The sequence below is a fragment of the Rhodnius prolixus genome, unplaced genomic scaffold (genome assembly GCF_049639745.1).
Source record: "Rhodnius prolixus isolate KJV_2025 unplaced genomic scaffold, Rpr scaffold_12, whole genome shotgun sequence".
Lineage (NCBI taxonomy): Eukaryota > Metazoa > Arthropoda > Insecta > Hemiptera > Reduviidae > Rhodnius > Rhodnius prolixus.
In genome coordinates this window covers 2,178,494-2,199,127 of record NW_027411635.1, presented here as the reverse complement: position 1 = coordinate 2,199,127, position 20,634 = coordinate 2,178,494, and the positions used below count along the sequence as shown (strand labels likewise).

The 20,634-nt window shown below is 34.5% G+C and overlaps 1 protein-coding gene across 4 annotated transcripts in view; it reads left to right on the top strand.

Annotated features, from left to right (window-relative positions):
* The first annotated feature begins 3,709 nt into the window (after window positions 1-3,709).
* The window catches only part of LOC141461907 (proton channel OtopLc-like), a 42,614-nt gene continuing 25,689 nt past the window's right edge, over window positions 3,710-20,634 (top strand). For 2 of the 4 annotated variants that reach the window (XM_074143355.1, XM_074143356.1), the window contains exon 1: window positions 3,805-4,049. Coding sequence is in view for 2 of the 4 variants with exons in the window: in XM_074143353.1 (XP_073999454.1) it covers window positions 3,819-3,870 (52 nt within the window). In the remaining 2 variants the exon portion in view is untranslated. Of the gene's footprint in view, window positions 4,050-20,634 lie in introns of all 4 variants that reach the window. The other 2 variants (XM_074143353.1, XM_074143354.1) reach the window with 2 other exon arrangements.

Genomic DNA, 20,634 nt, shown 5'->3' with positions numbered 1-20,634 from the left:
CGTTTTTCTTTTTAACCTGTAATTAATAGTTTGATTATTATAAATAACTAGATATTACAGTCAATCTACAGTGCTACTTGAACATATATTTTGTAGACGAAAATGGCCAGCATAAGGGTCTGTGACATCTAATAAATTCTAAAAAATAACTTATTAATGAAAATTAATGCAGTAGAATTACTTGACTATTAATGAAGTATTAATGAAATGTTGGGTACTCGCTGATTTGTGTACCTTTTGGCGTTTAATCAACCCTTATACTTAACATTTTAAACTGTAAGTTTTTGTTAAGGAGTATAGTTGAAAATTTTAACAAAAATCATAGAGAACGAATTTTTTAGACATTAAAGTAAAAATTTCATTGTTTTTAAGAAACGTTTTGTGGCTCTTGGTTAGGCAGATTTATAGGAAATTTAATGCTCTTTCGTTTGGAATAAGCAGATTTGTTGTGGGATAAAGGATAGAAACATAGAATCTGTACAAACCTTTTCTTTAATGAATCTAAATGAAATTACAATAAAATGAATATTGAATAGTTTAATTTTGGAGGCCGTGTTAATAATAACAGCTGCTACAAGAATACAGCCAGATATGAAGAAAATAATAGGCAATGCAAAGCGTCACATTAGTTTGAAACAAAAGTGATAGGCCTTTTATTCATTGAAAAATTCTATAATAACATTTTGTTTACTTGAATCGTTCTTGTATTTCACATTTTTTTTAGTTTTAATATTTCGTCTGGCTTGAAAAAATATTTTATTTCCAATATGGTCCGTGGGCAAAAAAACTGTTGGTACGCCTGCTATAAATATTTGTAGTCCTATTACTTTTATTGGCTACATTTATAGTAAAATATGTTTAAGCTGTGGGTTCTTAGGGAAAGATGAAGTTTAAGCCCTCTTCTAAAGAATACATTCCTGTTTATCGGATCGTTTTAACCTATGAACAATATTTGTGACTAAGAATTACCGAAGTTCCAGAACAGTAATTGCCCAGAACAGTATTTTTTTAATTTTATTTAAATTTTCTAGTCAGTCATCGTAAAGTTTCGCTTGAACATAAATGTAATACGAGGTCTGTAAATTAAGTAATGAGACTGATTTTTTTAAAAAAATTTTATTCAAAAAGAATTACAATTCTATATTGTCACCTTCAAAATAACTTCCTTCTGAAGCCACACAGCGCTGGAGACGTTTCTTCCACTCCTCACAGCAGTGCTCGAACTCCGATACTGGAATAGCCTTCTGCTGGTCGGTTACAGCCGTTTGAATGTTTTCCACTGTCCCAAAATGAGTTCCCTTGAGGTGATTTTTCAACTTCGGGAAGAGAAAAAAAGTCACAAGGACTCAAGTCAGGCGAATAAGGAGGCTGAGGAGCCACAGGAATGTTTTTACTGGCCAAAAACTCGTTTATTGAAATTGCTGTGTGACAAGGAGCATTATCGTGAAGCAACACCCACTTGTTCTTGATGTTTGGTCTCACACGAATGACCCTTTTTCGAAATTTTTCAAGAACCACTCGGTAAAAGTGTTGATTGACCGTTTGGCCTTGAGGTAGAAACTCTTTGTGGACGATTCCGTGGTTATCGAAAAAACAAATCAGCATGCTCCTTGTCTCTTCCCGAAGTTGAAAAAATCACCTCAAGGGAACTCATTTTGGGACAGTTGGAAAACATTCAAACGGCTGTAACCGACCAGCTGAAGGCTATTCCAGTATCGGAGTTCGAGCACTGCTATGAGGAGTGGAAGAAACGTCTCCAGCGCTGTGAGGCTTCAGAAGGAAGTTATTTTGAAGGTGACAATATAGAATTGTAATTCTTTTTGAATAAAAAAAAAATCAGTCTCAATACTTAATTTACAGACCTCGTATGTTTAATAGGACTATCACTTTTGTTTTAAACTTTTTTAAAGGTAATATAGATTTTATTGAAGAGCTGTGACATTATTCTTTCTATCACAATACTAATTACTGTACATTTATATTAAAACTGTCCGGCAGGACAGTTGTATAAGGGTTGATCGTCAAAAACTGCACGAAAAAGCGTAACGTTGAAAAACACCCAACTTTGACAATTTTTTTCTCTTTTTCTACAAAAGATAAAATTCCCAAATTTTCTTTAAAATATAAGGCAAACTCTCCTTTATAGCTGTAATTTTGTTGCAACAACCCAGATCTTATAGGTTTCGAGAAAAAAGTTGCCGAAAATGAGCAAAAACCGCTTTTTCAAAACAATTGTTATTGAGGATGGTTTGGGGGACCGCAACTATAATCATTCTTTAAAAAGATCTCTCCAGAGGTAGTTACGGTTTCGAATTAACACCTTATCAGGTTATAATGATAGAATTGCTTATTCCAAATTTTAAAAAAATCTGTAAAGCAGATATGTAACTTTGCAAAATAGACAAAAAGGAAAATCTATCCAAAAGGTACAAAAATCTCCTTAACAAAAACTTACAGTTTAAAATGTTAAGTATAAGGGTTGATTAAACGCCAAAAGGTACACAAATCAGCGAGTACCCAACATTTCATTAATATTTAAGTAATTCTACTGCATTAATTTTCATTAATAAGTTATTTTTTAGTATTTATTAGATGTCACAGACCCTTATGCTGGCCACTTCATTTATAATATTTTTTTGTTATAATTATGATAAATCACATATACGTACATGCATGTTAAAGTAGAAAAAGACAAAGTTAGAGTCGGCTACTGTCTTGAATTCGTCTTACCGAAATATTCGTGAGCACAAATAACACACAGTTAATAACAAGTAGATTATTCAACAACAATTATTGATTTCTCGATTGTAATTTAATTTAGTCCCCCTAATTTTACTTACAGTAAAATACTGGAATAATTAGCTGTCCTAAAAATATGCATATCTTATTTACTTTATATTACATATATACAACATTGTGGGATTTATTTTTAACCTGTAATTAATAGTTTGATTATTATAAATAACTATAACTAGACATTACAGTCAATCTGCAATGCTACTTGAAGATATATTTTGTAGACGAAAATGGCCAGCATAAGGGTCTGTGACATCTAATAAATACTAAAAAATAACTTATTAATGAAAATTAATGCGGTAGAATTACTTAAATATTAATGAAATGTTGGGTACTCGCTGATTTGTGTACCTTTTGGCGTTTAATCAACCCTTATACTTAACATTTTAAACTGTAAGTTTTTGTTAAGGAGTACTAATGAAGATGACTATGTTTTTAGAATAAATAATAACTTTCAAGATAATTAACTGCGCAAATGAAGACAAAGAGGAAGTCGTAAAATTTGATATTCTCTTTAAGGTACTGCTAGGTAGGATGAGTTTAGTAAAAATTCTGATCCAGTCAGCAGTGGCCACTTCATTCGGTAAATGTTTTTCGTGCTTTTTCTTCAAAATAGCTTCACCGCAAAGTTTGGATTACAGTTTTTTGCACCAGATTTATTTAGAAGTTTGGGAAAAGATCTGCCAAAGACATATTTCCTAAAATCTTATCCATTCTCTTGTCATACTTACACAAGAATTGCAGCTCAACCAAGTAATGTATAAACAAAATGACAAGATAGAACTATAAAAGATGGCTGACGGAACGTTTTGAAAGCAACTTTCATTTATCTAATGATCGTAGAATTAAGGTGTTTTCCGTGTTAGTGCCTTTGAAGAAGGAGATGACAAAGTTTCACTTGGGTAAAGCAGGTTACTGCAACTGGAGAGGTGTATCTCTGTGTTGGTGTATTAACGCGTGTGTAGTGGGGCAGTGTATGTACTGTTGGTAGACTGTCTTCACTAAGGACAAAGCCAGTACACATGCTGTCACTGACAGACCAACTACAGTCCTCCGAAACGAACTACCACAAAGGTATCATCTTCAAGATTATAGCTTTTTTTTTACATTTTAAGGTATTAGTCCAAGTTAATTTTCGAAATTGCACGATAAAACTCTCGGCTTTTTCTTATTTATGAGGCACTTGTTAGAACCCCTAGTAAAATCAGTGTTTACCAATAAAACGTCCATACAAAAGTGATACGCCTACATAGGTGAGTACCATGAAAAAAAAGATACTCGCTATTTTGTTTTTGTACTTTCTTGAATTTGATTTGTTTTAATTGAAACTTAGTTCCTAGATACATTTTAACAAATTAGATCTTGCTGCAGTTTTTCATCATTCTTTTTACTCCTCTGATTGTTCTGATTCTTCGTAAAATCACTGTGTTTTTCTTAAATAGACCGATGGTGTATACCAAGTTGATTCTATAAGCGAATGCCAGGTTCAAAAAACAAAACAAATAACTTTTTCTCAGGGGTATTTCTAAGGTATAATAATTGTACCATTTTCATTCAATTTAGAGGAAAATTTATAAAGATTGCAATGGCCTAACTTAATACTTCAAAAAGCCTACATAAAATATTTTTTTAATGAATATTTATCAGCATAGAAAATATAGATTTTACTGATTAAAATTTTGAATTGAGCGCTCTGTAAAGAAAGTTCAATTGCCAACACGGCGAACTACGAGGGTCGTTTGAAAAGTCCGTGCAAAAATAAAAACTACTTAATTTTTTGGGGTAAACCTTTTTTATTTTTCAACATAGTCTCTTTTTAGGCTTATACATTTCGTCCAACGCTGCTCTAGTTTGTTGATCCCTTCCGAATAATAGGATTTGTCCAAGTCTGAAAAATAGCCATTCGTTTCTGCAATCACCTCCTTGTTTGAATAAAATATTTTTCCCGCCAGCCATTTCTTCATATTGGGGAACAAATAGTAGTCCGAGGGAGCCAAGTCTGGAGAATGGGGGGGATGTGAAACGAGTTGGAACCCTATTTCCATTAATTTTGCGACCACAACTGCTGAGGTGTGAGCTGGTGCGTTGTCGTGATGGAAAAGGACTTTTTTTGTGGGCCAATCGTGGGCGTTTTTCTTGCAGTTCGGTTTTCAAACGGTCCAATAACAATGAATAATATGCACCTGTAATAGTTTTACCCTTTTCCAGATAGTCGATGAGGATTATTCCTTGCGAATCCCAAAAGACAGTCGCCATCATCTTTCCGGCCGAAGGAACGGTCTTCGCCTTTTTTGGCGCAGATTCCCCCTTGGTAACCCATTGTTTAGATTGTTCTTTGGTCTCAGGAGTGTAGTGATGTATCCATGTTTCATCCACAGTGACGAAACGACGCTTAAAGTCCTGCAGATTCTTCTGGAACAGCTGCAAACCGTCCTTGCAACACTTCACACGATTTCGTTTTTGGTCAAGCGTGAGCAATCGCGGCACCCACCTTGCGGATAGCTTTGTCATGACCAAATGTTGATGCAAAATATTATGTACCCGTTCATTCGAGATGCCCACAGCACTAGCAATCTCACGCACCTTCACTCTTCTGTCATCCATCACCATATCATGGATTTTATCAATGATTTCTGGAGTAGTAACCTCAACAGGGCGTCCAGAACGTTCAGCGTCACTTGTGCCCATATGGCCACTCCGAAAATTTTGTAACCACTTATAAACTGTTCTAATCGAAGGTGCAGAGTCACCATAATGTTTATCAAGCTTCTCTTTAGTCTCCTCAGGCGTTTTGCCTTTCATAAAGTAGTGTTTAATCAACACACGAAATTCTTTTTCGTCCATTTTTTGAAAATCACTCGACTTCCTCGATTCAAACGAATGCCAAACACAAAGAAATAGACCGATCTGGCTGAAACTTGGTGTGTGTTCTTCCAAGAGATGCTACTAACTAAACATAACCTCGATACGCGCCAGTAGTTCTATCTCTCTGACTTTGCACGGACTTTTCAAACGACCCTCGTATATGACGACTACTGACACAGCCTCCTTGTGCACTACTCTGCATGCGGCTATGAAAGGCTAGCCTTCGCAAATTTTCGGAAAAGTTCTTTCAGGAAGTTGTAAAAACGCGGGTTTTTTTAAATGTTGAATAGTCATTGCCAGTTAGGAAGTGAAAATTAATAATATTGAAGTATTCTGTTAGTTTTGTAAGTAGAGGATTATTAAAACGAAAATTTAACGGATAGTTTAAGGCAGCGTTTCCCAACCTGTGGTACGCGAATTGCTGGTTGGTGGTACACGAAAAATAATAAATAATGGCGGACATAAAAAATAAATAATGTAAATAACATTTACAAAATGTTGGTCATTTAGATAAATTAATTTCTTTCCATGTTATAAGTATTCTTTCTGAAATCCTATAACATAGGGTGGACCCTATATTATTAAATTTGAAAATCAATAATGTAATTTATACAATCAAACCCCAAAGATCATTGTTTAATGTGTAATAAGAAGGAGCCGGAAACATTAATTGTTTATCAGCTGCCCAGTCTATGAAAGTTTTAGAATCCCACTCCATATAAACAAATATAATAATCCTAAAGAAGAATTTTGTAAATTAATTAATAATTTTAAAGAGAAAAATATGTGCGCAATTTTTAATTATTTATAAAAAGTTTTAAAACTAAGAGCTTACACTTTACAAAGTTTATAAAGTGAACATGAACTTGGAACTCCTTTGTAACAGATACATTGTATCTCTATACAAATATAGATAATAGTAATAAAATAACACACTAGGAATAACAAATTTCACGAAATACAATCATTTTTACGAAGTGGTACAATTTAGCATGATGTACTACCATGTGGTACGCGAGCCAAAAAAACAAAAGTTTGGGAAACGCTGGTTTAAGGGGATCTCCGACTTTTTTCACTTCTCACATTAAGTATTGAGAATAATTGAAAATTAAAATCAAAATATATACCTAATATTTATTTATGGGAGCTTGATAAAAATAGCATTTTCGGCCCACTGTATTTCTGCTATTAAATGTTACTTCGATGAGCCCGCTATTAAGAGTACTTCGTGCTCAGAAGTTTTACTGTGTTACCATCGAGAGGAAACACTGGATTCGTCTTTAGAACTGTTTCAATCCAAACAAAATTATAACTAATTTTCTTGGTTTACGTTCGGAGTTATTCTTTAGGAAGGAACTATATCCTTTATAACCGCAGTTGAATCACTACCCTCACCAATCTTGGATTTCTTTAAGCGAAAGCAATCTTTTAAGTTTGACAATTTTATTAACTGCTTTTTTGGTTTTTTCGATAGACAACTTAGAGTTAATTTTCACAAGCACAACTTTCATATAGTTTAAACTTTTTTTGTTTTATTTTGTCATAATTTTTATATTTTGGTGACGTTTCAACCATAATATGGTTCAGGTTAAATCAAATAAAAGTTTTCTAAAATAATTTGTCTGGATATTGTTTTAAATAAAAAGATCATTACTTAATCAATATCATTTCAAGTTTAATAAATGTAAAAAGTAAAGTAAAAGTTGTGCTTATTTTTTCAGCTGGGCTTTACTGCAAAGTTCTTATATTAAACATTAAATAAACTCTAAGCCCTAAACACCGGGAATCGAACCCAATACCTACTATAAATGTAGGGTGAACCATTAAGTATTGTCCATAGGCCTACTCTGTGTAGTACATCTAAAGTGGAGTTCAATGACGTATTGGCCAACTTCATATTTTCCACTGTTCTTGAGTGACGTCACATTAATTATTTTCCCAAAATCATTACTTTTTTCCAATAAAAATGTTATTACTCAGAAAGTTTTAGTCGGAATTCGATGCTGATGACACGGTTAGAAAGACAAATAAATTTTCTAAAAATTGATACCATTTTGAAGCATAAGTTATTCTTCAAACAGCCTCAATCTTCCTCCGAATGCTGGAAAAATAAAAGTAATCGAAATTTTTAAGAAAACTCATTCGGCCCTTAAGTGATCATTATCAGACCTAGGTGCTGGCACTTTTTATAAAAGTTTCCTTGCCTAATGGGCTTTCTAACGGTATATCATTTTCCAGGATTCCTTTTATCGTCGTATGAGAAATTACGTTTGTTTTACAAGAAAACGTGTTCACGAGCACTTAGTGTTAGTTATCAAGTTGTTTAATCCATTGAAAACTCTTTTAGTTGGACCAGTAGTCAATTTTTAAAGTAGATTGTCTTAAAATAAGGAAGTCAAAGGTTACAAATTGCACTTTAAAAAAAAAGAAAAAGTCACTTCTGATCTCTCTGAAATAATTGTGAAAATGTTAGGAAATATTTTATAAAAGTACTATTTTTATAAACAAAAATAGTTTGTATTTACTCCAAATTACAATTTCACACACATATATATGTACATATAAAAGAAATGTAAAAAAATATTTTTTTAAAACATTTTTAGAGTTTTTTCCTAACCAATATATCCACGTTTAAAATTTTGTTTTATAAATTAACAACTTTGTAGTAAATAAAGTACAGTAAAATTTCTTTTACTTCTGATTAAATTTGAACGGCTAATGGACGAAATTTGACAAAAATGTAAAACTTGTGACAAAAATAATAACAATAATAATAAGTTAAAGGCTATACGTTAAAGTTATATTATTGAAGATAAATTCAAATAATTATGAAGTAGTTGGCAATCGTGCTGGATTCACCGGAAATAAAAGGAGACGAAACTTCAAGAATAAACGAACCTTGTCCATTCATGCAGATAAGACTGAAGCCTTGTGTTATTCACAACCTCCTGCGCAGTTCTTCAATTTTGTTTGCTATAAAAGCTAAACCTGACGTTGAGTTGTAAAGTACAGAACTGCAAAGATGGTAGTATCTACAAACGCTTCCGCAATGGTACGATAATTTTGAATTAAAAGGCTTACTAAAAGTTAAACCAATGTTTCCACATACAGGACTTGGCTATTAAAATTTAATTTCTTGCTAATCTTAGTTTTGGTAAAATTTAATTTTTATTCATTTGTTCTCCTTTTTGGTTTAAACATATAATTTTTTGGTTAAAACTTATACATTTTAATTGCAACTAATGCAGACTGTGTAGTTACACTCTGCATTATTTGGGTTTAGTTTTTCATGGGTTAATATGACTGTAATATTTTTCGAATCAATAATCATTTTATTATTATTATTATTATTATTAACCCTTAACTAGTATCCTCAAAATCTCAACTTCAACTGGTATCGTCGGGTCAGCTTTGACCTTGAAACATTAAATGCACATTTTACTTTTAAAAGGTCACTGATATAATTAAAGTCGATTTAGTTTTTCTTAGAAAATTTAGTTAGCAAAAGAAAATGATGAATATTTTGTTAAATTTGTTTCATAAGATTAAGAAAAACAAAAAATAATGCAAATTTTGTTTCCCCATAATTCCGCAAGTACTGAATTATCGTATCATGATGCGAGTATAACATACTTGTTTTGTTTTGGTACAAAAAAACCACCGTTTTGTTGCCAGTAAAAACAAACAATGAAGTTCCGACGGTAGTTTTTTTGTATTTGGAATTATATAAGAGGGGTTTTCTTTTTTATTTTTTTCGTAATGTCCCCGAGTAAGACAAATTTAGCTTTCCTAGTTCATGGACCAGCTTAACTGAACAGAACCAGTTATCAGCAATAATATTAAATATTATGTAATATTTGCTATATTATAGAATAATATTAAAAAATAGAACAGAAAACAAACTCCAAAACATAAAAATAAAAAATATTAAGAAAAAAAATAATAACGTAAATGGAATTGTCGGTTTCAAATTTGACCCAAAACCTATATTTTATTTACTTGCACTGCTCGAAGAACGACCGATTTGTATGGTCGATTGTTGGCGAGGATGAATGAGGAGAATTCAGAGAAGGGGAGATGTTTATAGTTAATTCCTACAAAATGCAGGACAAAAGAATAAACGCGCTGGTCAAATTTGAGACCCGACGATACCAGCTGAGGGTTATTATTACATAATATAATTATTATATTATAATAATATACGTTGCAATATTTTAAATCAATTTTCAATTGGCCTCTTCGTACTCCTAACTATATTGTGCGCCTGGAAACAGGATGTTTTCATGTCGAGGTGGAGGTTCTTAAAAGAATGATTAGCTGGTGGGCGAAGATTTTAAATATGAGTAATGAGCGACTCCCTAGAATATGTTTGGAAAAGTTAAAGTACTTGGATAATCTCTGCAACAATGACATAAGATTCAACTGGTTTTCGCAATTAAAAAATAAACTATTTACAATTGGTGCTAACTATGTTCTTAATATTTCAGACCCTAATTTAGTCCATCGCGAAATTTCAAACATAGTTGAAAAAATTAGAAACCACAAGGTATCCATAGATATAAATTCTGTTATGAATTCAAATTTCAGTCCATCCTACAGAAAAATAAGCAATTTAGGATTTGGAGAGCCTTATCTAAAATTTAGAACTAATATTTCAAAACAAAAAGTAATTAGCCAGATAAGAGTCGCCAAATTTAATTTCTGCAGACTGCTCTGTAAAGGAAAGCTCTATATATTTGATGGTGAACAACGTTGCAACCTTTGTGACGAACGCTCGCCGGATGATATTCGTCATTTCTTGCTCTCTTGTGCCCCACTCGCCATTATTAGAAATAGATTCCTCACTAGCTACATAGATAGTAATGTAAGTTTGGATGAAAATGTTTCTAATTTACTGTTTATTGATAATGCGGACAAAATGGATAATGTTTATTTTTTTTTAATGTCAGGCCTATCTATTAAATTCTAAATTTTTTAATCCAAAAATTTTTTGTATTATCATTTTTTTTATTTTTTATTTTTTTTCATTTTTACATAAGCAGAATGTCAATTGAATTTTATTATTTTAATTGAAATTTGAAAAAGATAAATTTATTACTATTATTATTTTACTTTGTTTTAAAGAGCATATAATATATTTTATTATATTATAAATTTATATATATATATATTTTTTTTTATTTTGTATTTATTTTCAAGAAATGTATTCTGTTTTGTCACTCAACTCCATTTGTATGAGGAATTCCTCAAAACAAAATAAATAAATTATTATTATTATTATTATTATAATATAACCTGTGTATGAAATTGAAATTATTGGCCAAAATTCTTAATTAGTTCACACATTACTGAATCAGTTTTTTCTTCCAGATATTTGCTATTTTTGTTTAAACTTTGATATGGTAATTGAATGCACTCAAGTCTAACAATTTCTGTAGAAAAATTGATTGACATAAAATATGAGGAAGTTTAATTATAAGGAAAACTAAAATCAAAATACGAACACTTGAATGAGAATCAGTTGGTACATGCGTTTATTTCCGTTATTGTTATAAGTTTTTAGTGGAACTGAAATCACCGATAGAACCTAGCGTGATTAATTAAATGTTCTCTAATTAGGATAATTTACAAAACGATTGCTGTTGATAATTAACATTCCAAGTTATAGAATTTACTTCCATAGAGTCATCGCATCACTGAACTTAACTGAAAACTGAAGATTACATTTGCATCTTATTTAATTGATAGTATAAAGGTATAAACCATGCTCCATCTTGAGCCAGCGAAGGCAATCTTTAAACCGTGGCCAACTATAGATCGGCTTCACGTCGATTACTGCGGGCCCTTCTATGGGAAGATGTTTTTGATAATAATCGACGCTTTTTCTAAATGGCCCGAAGTGTTTCTTATGGGTGGCAGCACCGATTCAAACGCTTCCATTCAAAAGATATGAGAAACTATTGCCAGGTATTGGTATTCAGAAAGTTTTAGTTTCTGATAGTGGCACGTAATTCTTCTATTCAGAACATTTCAAGATTTTTGCTCGATTAATGGAATAAGGCACGTACCATCGACCCCCGTATCACCTTGCTAGCAATGGAGTGGCAGAAAATTCTGTAAAATCTTTCAAATTCGGAATAAAGAAACTAATGATCGAGAGCAAAAGTAAGGCAAACTTACGAGACTTCTATCAAGTAGGTACCTGTAACACTACAGAACGTCGTAGAGTATTCCACTATGGGAGAAACCCCGGCAAAACTAATGTTTGGACGAGAGCTTCGTACGCGTTGGGATGCTTTGCAAGTACACAAACAAGAAGCATTCCAGTACAAAGGACATCGCAGCACGGAGTTTGCGCAAGGGGAGATAGTGTATGCCCGTGACTTCAGCGATCCAGCTCACTGGAGTTGGAGAAAAGCACAAGTCGAAGAAAAATTAGGCGATAGGGTATACTTGTTAAAGGAAATGGAGGGTGATCGGCTTTTGAGACGGCACGTTGAATGGTTACTAAAGGCAGGTTCAGATGGTTTAGAGCCTTATTGGCAAGTCGACCGAACAAGCGGAGGAGAAGAAGATGCGGAAGAGGCACAGCGAGATTTGCCAGAGACAGTAAGTGTCACTCGTTCGGGACGTCGATTTAGAAAAGACTGAGGGGTGCGAAGTTAGAAAAATAAACTAAAACAAAACAAAAATGGAAGGTGCTACATTCATAGTTTTTTTAAAGATAAAGTTAAGATCCGTATACCAGCACGCTTCTAAAACACCAGTGTGATATCAATCAGAATGGATTTTATAGTCAAAATTCCTGAGAGTTTAAAAAAAACATTGGCCAACCGGAAAACTGAATAGTTATGGATTTTACATTACCCATCACCACTTGTAAGAAGAATTATGGCAATCGTGCAGATTTTCAATTTTGAAATATTAGATTGGATTAGATTAAATTAGGGAGGCCTTAAGGCCTACGCCACCGCGACCCCTATTGATCTATTGTGGCTCCCCTCACTTTAGAGCTCCCCCCCAGACCCGTCCGCCTAATCAGACACAATTCTGGAGAGTGGCTCCTGGGTAAAGCTCACTGGCCATGGTTTTTCCTCCCCTGAGAAGTAACATCCTTAGCCACACGAGCCCCTCACACTGACACAAAACGTGCAGCGCCGTTTCCTCCTCTTCCTGACAGAACCTACAAAAGGCTATCATCTGCCAGGCCCATGCGATGCATGTGTTTTCTGAGCCTGCAGTGGCCGGTTAATAGGCCTACAATCATCCTTATAGCCTTGACGGATTAATTCTGCGGTCAGCCTCGGCGAATAGCCTCTAATGAACTCCTTCGCCTGTCTCAGCCCAGTGGTGGGCAAGCCACCACTCCTGAGCCCTACTCTGCACCCATAAGTTAATGGCCGCAGACTTAACACATTTTGAAACCCCAAAACAGGGCTCCGGGCCAACGAAGTGTCCCGCAGAGCCTTCCCGGGCCAATAAGTCTGCCACTTCGTTCCCCTTGTGTCCTGCATGACCAGGTACCCAAACCAGAAAGACCTTATTTTGGTCACTAATTTCCTTCAGGGCACCCAGACAGTCCCAAACTAGCCTTGAGTTGACCTGATAGGAACTAATAACTCGTAGAGCAGCCTGACTATCCGAGAAAATTACGACCTTAGAATTAATAATTCCTCGCCCTTTAATCTCGGTAGCGCAGAACCTAATTGTAGCTAGCTCAGCCTGAAAAACTGTAGCTAGTTTGCCTAGGCTAACCGAAAACCCACATTTCGGCTTCACGCCGTACACTCCCGCTCCCACACCCTCCTTTATCTTGGAGCCATCCGTGTACCATATTTTTTTGAAATATGTAAACGCTTCAAACCAAAAAAAAATGAAAAATAAAAATAGCAGAATGTTCAAATTTGTTATTTGGATATATGGACTTGACGATAAAACTATTCCACAAGGTTTAATCAAACAGAATGGCCATTTTAATTAATAATTTGTTTTTGGTTATTTTGGGTTCATATCAAAAACCTCTTAAACGATTTCTCCAAAATTTACATTCTATTTGCATTCATGGAGATCTAAAAACTTTTATTTGAAACAATTTCAAGCGAAACATGTTCGAATGAAGATTTTTCCCCTTTTGGGAAAGGCTTCGAAAAGGCTTTTCTTCAAATTAGCATATTAATGTAAAGTACGGTCTCAATAGCTGGTAATTATTATAAAAAATAAATTTGTAACTTCCAAATTTGAAAGAGAAAGATCCGCACTTTACTAAAATAGCACTAAGTAAGTCTATTTCTTTATTTGAAACATTGTACCGTTCTAACCCATGTACAAGCACGAAAATTTTTAATCGAAATCCCCAGTTGGAAGAATATTAATCGCCGAATACGAGGTGTGGCTATTAAATAACGAGACTATTGCTGTAAAACATTTTATTTTAAATTTAAACATATTTAGTTATTATCACCTTCAATATACACCCTACAATGCTCCATGCGAATTTACCATTGTTCGAAACAGTGCTGGAAGTCTTTTTCTGTGAGCTCCTGCATGACGCGTGCCGTTTTTCTCTATCACAGCTTCAACGGACTGAAATCCGTGTTCCTTTTAATGCAGATTTGACTTTGGGGGAACAGATAAAAGTCACATGGGGGCCAGGTCAGGCGAATAAGGGCGGATGGCCTAAAACTGGGATGTTTGTACTTGGCTAGAAACGTCTTGACAGAGACAATGCAGTGTGAGCCGGCGCGTTGTCTTGATGGAGAACCCCGTGACTTGTTCTTCCAACAAATCGGGTCGTTTTTTTCCTTAATCTTTCACAGAGTTGAGCAAGCACCTCACGGTGGTAATGTTGATTAATTATAATTGATATTTTCATCCGTTTTGGATGTGGAAGGGCGACCCGGGCGGTCATCATCTCCGACGTCTTCTCGGTCATCTTGGAAACGCTTGAACCAATCAAAAACTCGTGCACGTGATTAACATTTATCGCCATAAACTTCTTTTAATAAAAGATCAAGTTTCAGTAGCGGTTTTACCAAGTATCATGTGAAGTTTCACGACAATTCGTTGCTCTACTACATGTGTAGTATCGATGTTTTCGGCAAAACGAAACTAACACCTCTTACACAAACGACGGTTCCGGTCAGACAGATTTCTATACAAAACACGTGAGATACTGCAATCGAAAGAGAAGGCTTTACGCTGCACAGCTGTCGGTCGTTAGGATTTGGCGCATGCATAGTTCTTCTGTAGCAGCATCAGTCTTATTATTTAATAGCCACCCCTCGTATACAGGGTGTTCAGCATAAGACTACAATTACTTCGAGAGGCGATTCTGGGCATCATTTGCAACAAAACAAAATTCTATATAAACTATGGCTCAAATTCGGCTCGGTTTTATAGATATTTTTTTTTAATTTTATGTTTTTTCAAGGTATTACTACTTTTTAGCTAACAGTTGCCTATATTTCTCAAAAACTATTAAAGCTACAGCAATTTCAATGAGCTCATTTGAAAGAAGGTTAAATTTCCCTTTTAAATAAGCTAATTTATATTTCAAAATAATGATATAAAGTATTTCATTTTGTGGCCCAAACATAAGAAATAGCAAGTTTCTAATTATTTCCAAAAACTTTGACTTCATTTTTCTCAAAAACGTGTTTAAACATGTTTAAAACGTGCTCTATTCATGAAAAACATCTACATACGATCACCTTTCGAACGGTATACAATAATTGGGGTTATTTTAAAAATTGACGCAGAAATCTGTGATTAATTGCAAAAAAGTAGGCCTCAAAACAGCGTTGGCATTATGAAAGGAATTCACCTACCATAAGAATATAATTGATCAGAAACATCAAATCCAGTATACCACTAGATTCTAATCCTAATACGGCTTATTAAATAAATAAATCCAACAAGAAGAAAAGATTGTTTAGTCTACATTTCATAGGTAGATGGATTCCTTTCATAATGACAAACAAACAAAGGACCAGCTGGTTTTGAAACTGGGATTTCCGTTTTGGAATCCAGTATTCCGCTAATCACTGAGCTAAAGCTCTTCCATAACGTGTAATTTTGAAGCACTGAGAATCGGACAGATCGCCAGAAAGTGAAGTATATCCTCCCGCTCGGATCTATTACATAATGTACAAATTGCAGAACCGCTGGAATAGCGTTGGTAATTTAAATTTAGCAGCTCTCCCCTAGCCCTTAGAATCCAACTTATATCTGTTATTTTAAACTTTTTATCTAAGTAGTTTGTCATAATTCAAGTTTTTATAAATCACAGAATGTTAGAAGTAGTAGCAGAGAGTACTTACAAATTTTTCCCTAAAATTTTGCCTGTAATGCATTTCTTAGGTTTGTAAAAGTATCTTCTAAATTTATATTTATATCAATTTCCAAACCATGACTTTTACACAACTCTCTTTGTTCCTTAAACCAGAAAACCTCATTTTTAACTACTTCATTCAGAAAAATTTTAGGATATATACTATTGGGCATAATTCAAGACTTTTAATATACATACAGGGTGTTCATTTTAAGACGGCTCAAATGCATTTCATGCTTATACGGTTGATCTGAGCGAAAAATGGCAGAGAAAAAAATTTGTTGCCCGTCATCTCTAGTTTCAGAATACGTGACTTGATTTTAGATTATGCCCGCATACGCGGCTGTCGCGCGACCAAATATAAGGGTTTGCTGTTGACCCCCATTTTCATATACACACTTTTAAAGAGTATAAAAAGTTATGAAAGAAACCGGAAACCGCAATTCGATATCTTTAAAATTAAAGGTGCTAGACCATTTCAAAATCTGGTATTTATTAATCATATTTCAATTTTTGTAACTTGTTATCAAAGAGAAAGAAGAGCACGCGATAGGTCAGTTTTATGTATTTTTTCATCCCCTTTCTACTAAAAATATTGCCAAAGCAGTAAAGCTAGTATTTTCCTTAATATCGGGAAATAAGTAGTTTTTCGAGTGATTTTTCTGAGAAAAATCAAATGTTAAGAGCTTTAGATGTTCTCAAGCACACACAAAACGGCTAAAAATTAATTTTACATCTATTACAAACAAGAAGGTTTAATAATTTTCTGGTAATTTTGAGAGAGTTGCGTTTAATTACCCAAAAAAAAATTGGAAACCTCCTGCCACATATTTAAGTGATCAATATCTTTCATGTAAAGGATCAAACTTATTCCTTAATTTATCAAATAATGCACTTTACTCAACTTGTGAAGCATGTACTGTGCCTTCAAAGGTGGCTCCTCAAATAAAGAGATCAGTTGATAACCTCCTAGCTAACCTGGCTTGCGAACCAGAGGAGGCACCTTTGAAGGCACCAGTACATGCTGCACAAGCTGCGTAAAGTGCATTATTTGATAAATTAAGGAATAAGTTTGATCCTTTACATGAAAGAAATTGATCACTTAAATATGTGGCAGGAGGTTTCCAATTTTTTTTTTTGGTAATTAAACGCAACTCTCCCAAAATTACCAGAATTTTTTTTTTTCAAACCGTAATTTTTTTTTAAACTTTGTACAAATTTATTAAAAGTATCTAGTCATTTTTATATTTTAAACAATTTCCCAGTGAAACTTAATTTAAGATGATTCTGAAAGAGAGAATTAATGGATAAGATTCGAAACAGACTAGACTATAGATGAGTTAGAAACAGTCGCGTCTAGCTAGATTACTTACAGTTTGTCTAGGGAGAAAGTACGATTTGCAGTGAAAGCTATGATTTTTTAATGACGAAGATTTGGTGTTATCAGTACGTGTGTAGATGGCAGAGTGAATTGCACTTTAGTCACTTAGAAATGACTATTGTAAATTACTATGGTTAAAGGTCAAGTGTAAACATTCATATGATTTCCTTAAATTTTGATTTTTTTCATTAAAACTGTCCGGTAGGGCAGTTGTATAAGGGTTGATCGTCAAAAACTGCACGAAAAAGCGTAACGTTGAAAAACATCCAACTTTGACAATTTTTTTCTCTTTTCCTATAAAAGATAAAATTTCCTAATTTTCTTTATAATGTAGGGCAAACCCTCCTTTATAACTGTAATTTTCTTCCAATAATCCAGATCTGATAGATTTTGAGAAAAAAGTTGCTGAAAATGAGCAAAAACGGCTATTTCAAAAATTAGTCTTGTTCTTGTTCTTCTTCTTCTTCATTTAGTTCTTTAAAAAACCACTGCCCGATTCTCAACACAAAAACGCTTTTCCCCTTAAAAAAAATGGTATTAACTCCTAAAAAGCTAGAGATTCAGTAAATTAATTTGCCGCAATTGAAAAAGGGTTACTACATTTTCAATGAGATGGTGATGATATTATTTTTATTCCCCCTCGTTACAGACCACACTGTCCATCACCGGACAGTGAGCTGTAAGAAGCTCCTAGGAAGAGAAAAATCTAAGGACCAGGAGCTGGATTCGAACCCGCGACCCCCGCATGGGAATACAGTACGCTAACCGCATAGCTAATCCTTTCCCTATGATGTTATTATTCTAATTATTTTTAAAGCTTAAAATTTAACATTGTAATAATATTCAAAATTTAAAACAATTGCCATCACCGAACTATTTTTTTTTTTCTATTTAAAGCCATTATTTAGCCAAATCTCTTAAAATGTTCCTCAATTACTGTATAGGAATCCTGTGCCGTAACCACATCTCTTAAGGAAAGCGGTAGGCTTATTAATAAACTGAAGAACGAACAGACATTACGCAGAAAATACAGTCTCACTGTCAGATCCCAAAAAGTGGCCCAAAATGGATTTATGTTTATGTTTACCTAGGCATGCCCATGTTATTTTGCATTTCTTAGAGCCTTCAAATTGAAAAAAAATGACAACTTATGGCAAGCAAAGGTTACCCTTCCTTGTAAGAAGTTTTTTGATGATCAATTACTAGATGAGATTTACTGCATATAATTTATTTTAGAGTATTCTGGAGGAAAACATGCTAGGAGTTACAGTTCTTTACGTGCAAATATAATTTACGGCAAGCCTGTATCAGGATGCTTAGACAAGGATTACAGAACATGTCTAGAGCTCTTCTAGTGGAAGTCTACACATGTGATTTTTTTCAAGAGGTATTAAAATCACGAGATCATAATCGTAATCTGATTAGTTAGGCGGCCATTCACACGTCGAGTTCACACATTATGAGCATAGGAAATCCTGAGCAAACTCTATATCGTTTTCAGGAGAAACAAAGCCATCTTACTTTTGGTACCCGGTTCTGCCGTGTAACGAAATTAGGTAGCCAACAACTTGGCAAGGGGAATTGGACTAGCCACTTATTCAGAGATCTTGCTTATCAGCCTATGAACCTTACCGTTAACTAAAGCCGTCAGAGACAGTTGGTATGTTCAACCCTTTGCGTTTAGCTGGCCCACAGGTTCGCGTGAGATTCATCAGGAAGTGATTATCTTTATCTGCTAGCTCCCCCACTTTATCTGTGGCTTCGCTGGAGAGTCTGGGTAGTTATCAAATATTGAAGGAAAACATACCCTACCTGAAATCCTTGTATCTTTAATTTAGAAAGTCTTCTTTAAAATATCTAGAAGGCAAAGGTGAAGAGAGGTGAACTGGCCCCAGGGAGTGCTAGCACCCACCGCTTCCAGAATTTCGCTGGAATACTACGGTAGTTGTTACTTCACCTGGAGTTGCTTTTGGATCACTGGTCTCACCTAGCAACAGGGGAGGGCTCAACAGATCCATTAGGTCGCAGTGTAGATACCGTTCACGAAAAAGAAAATTCCTGCTTATGGAATTTGAACCTTTTTGACCAATAAACAAGAGTTCTCTCCAGTAAGAGCTCAAAAAGCAGAAGGAAGCCATCAGAACTGAGCTCTTGACTTACTTTCCAGGACTGAGGCAGGAGAAGATTGGATAACTAGAACTGAAAGAGATTTGAGGCATACCTCTGAGTAATGATAGACCTCTCATGCAGCCGAGTTTTCCCACGGGTCATTATCCAGTATCTTTCGAACAATTGATCTTGATTTAAAAATTTATTTCGTGCCTCGTGGTATCATCTAACAAAGTTATCCAATTTCATTTTCTGCGAGTTTTTGGCTTTGAGTTATGGTGAGTGTTTCAAAAAATATTTACTTTTAAATTTTAAAGAGCGCCGGGCGGAAAATCTAAGTTCATTGTTATAATTTGATTTACTATCAATCAATCAATTTCAAATTATAACAATAAATGCAAAATATTCCCTAATTTAGAAGTTTCAGTAACCAAAATTATTTGTTTTTTAAATTCTGTACGAAACACATACGAGGGTCGTTTGAAAAGTCCGTGCAAAGTCAGAGAGATAGCACCACTGGCGCGTATCGAGGTTATGTTTAGTTAGTAGCATCTCTTGGAAGAACACACACCAAGTTTCAGCCAGATCGGTCTATTTCTTTGTGTTTGGCATTCGTTTGAATCGAGGAAGTCGAGTGATTTTCAAAAAATGGACGAAAAAGAATTTCGTGTGTTGATTAAACACTACTTTATGAAAGGCAAAACGCCTCAGGAGACTAAAGAGAAGCTTGATAAACATTATGGTGACTCTGCACTTTCGATTAGAACAGTTTATAAGTGGTTTCAAAATTTTCGGAGTGGCCATATTGGCACAAATGACGCTGAACGTTCTGGACGCCCTGTTGAGGTTACTACTCCAGAAATCATTGATAAAATCCATGATATGGTGATGGATGACAGAAGAGTGAAGGTGCGTGAGATTGCTAGTGCTGTGGGCATCTCGAATGAACGGGTACATAATATTTTGCATCAACATTTGGACATGACAAAGCTATCCGCAAGATGGGTGCCGCGATTGCTCACGCTTGACCAAAAACGAAATCGTGTGAAGTGTTGCAAGGACGGTTTGCAGCTGTTCCAGAAGAATCCGCAGGACTTTAAGCGTCGTTTTGTCACTGTGGATGAAACATGGATACATCACTACACTCCTGAGA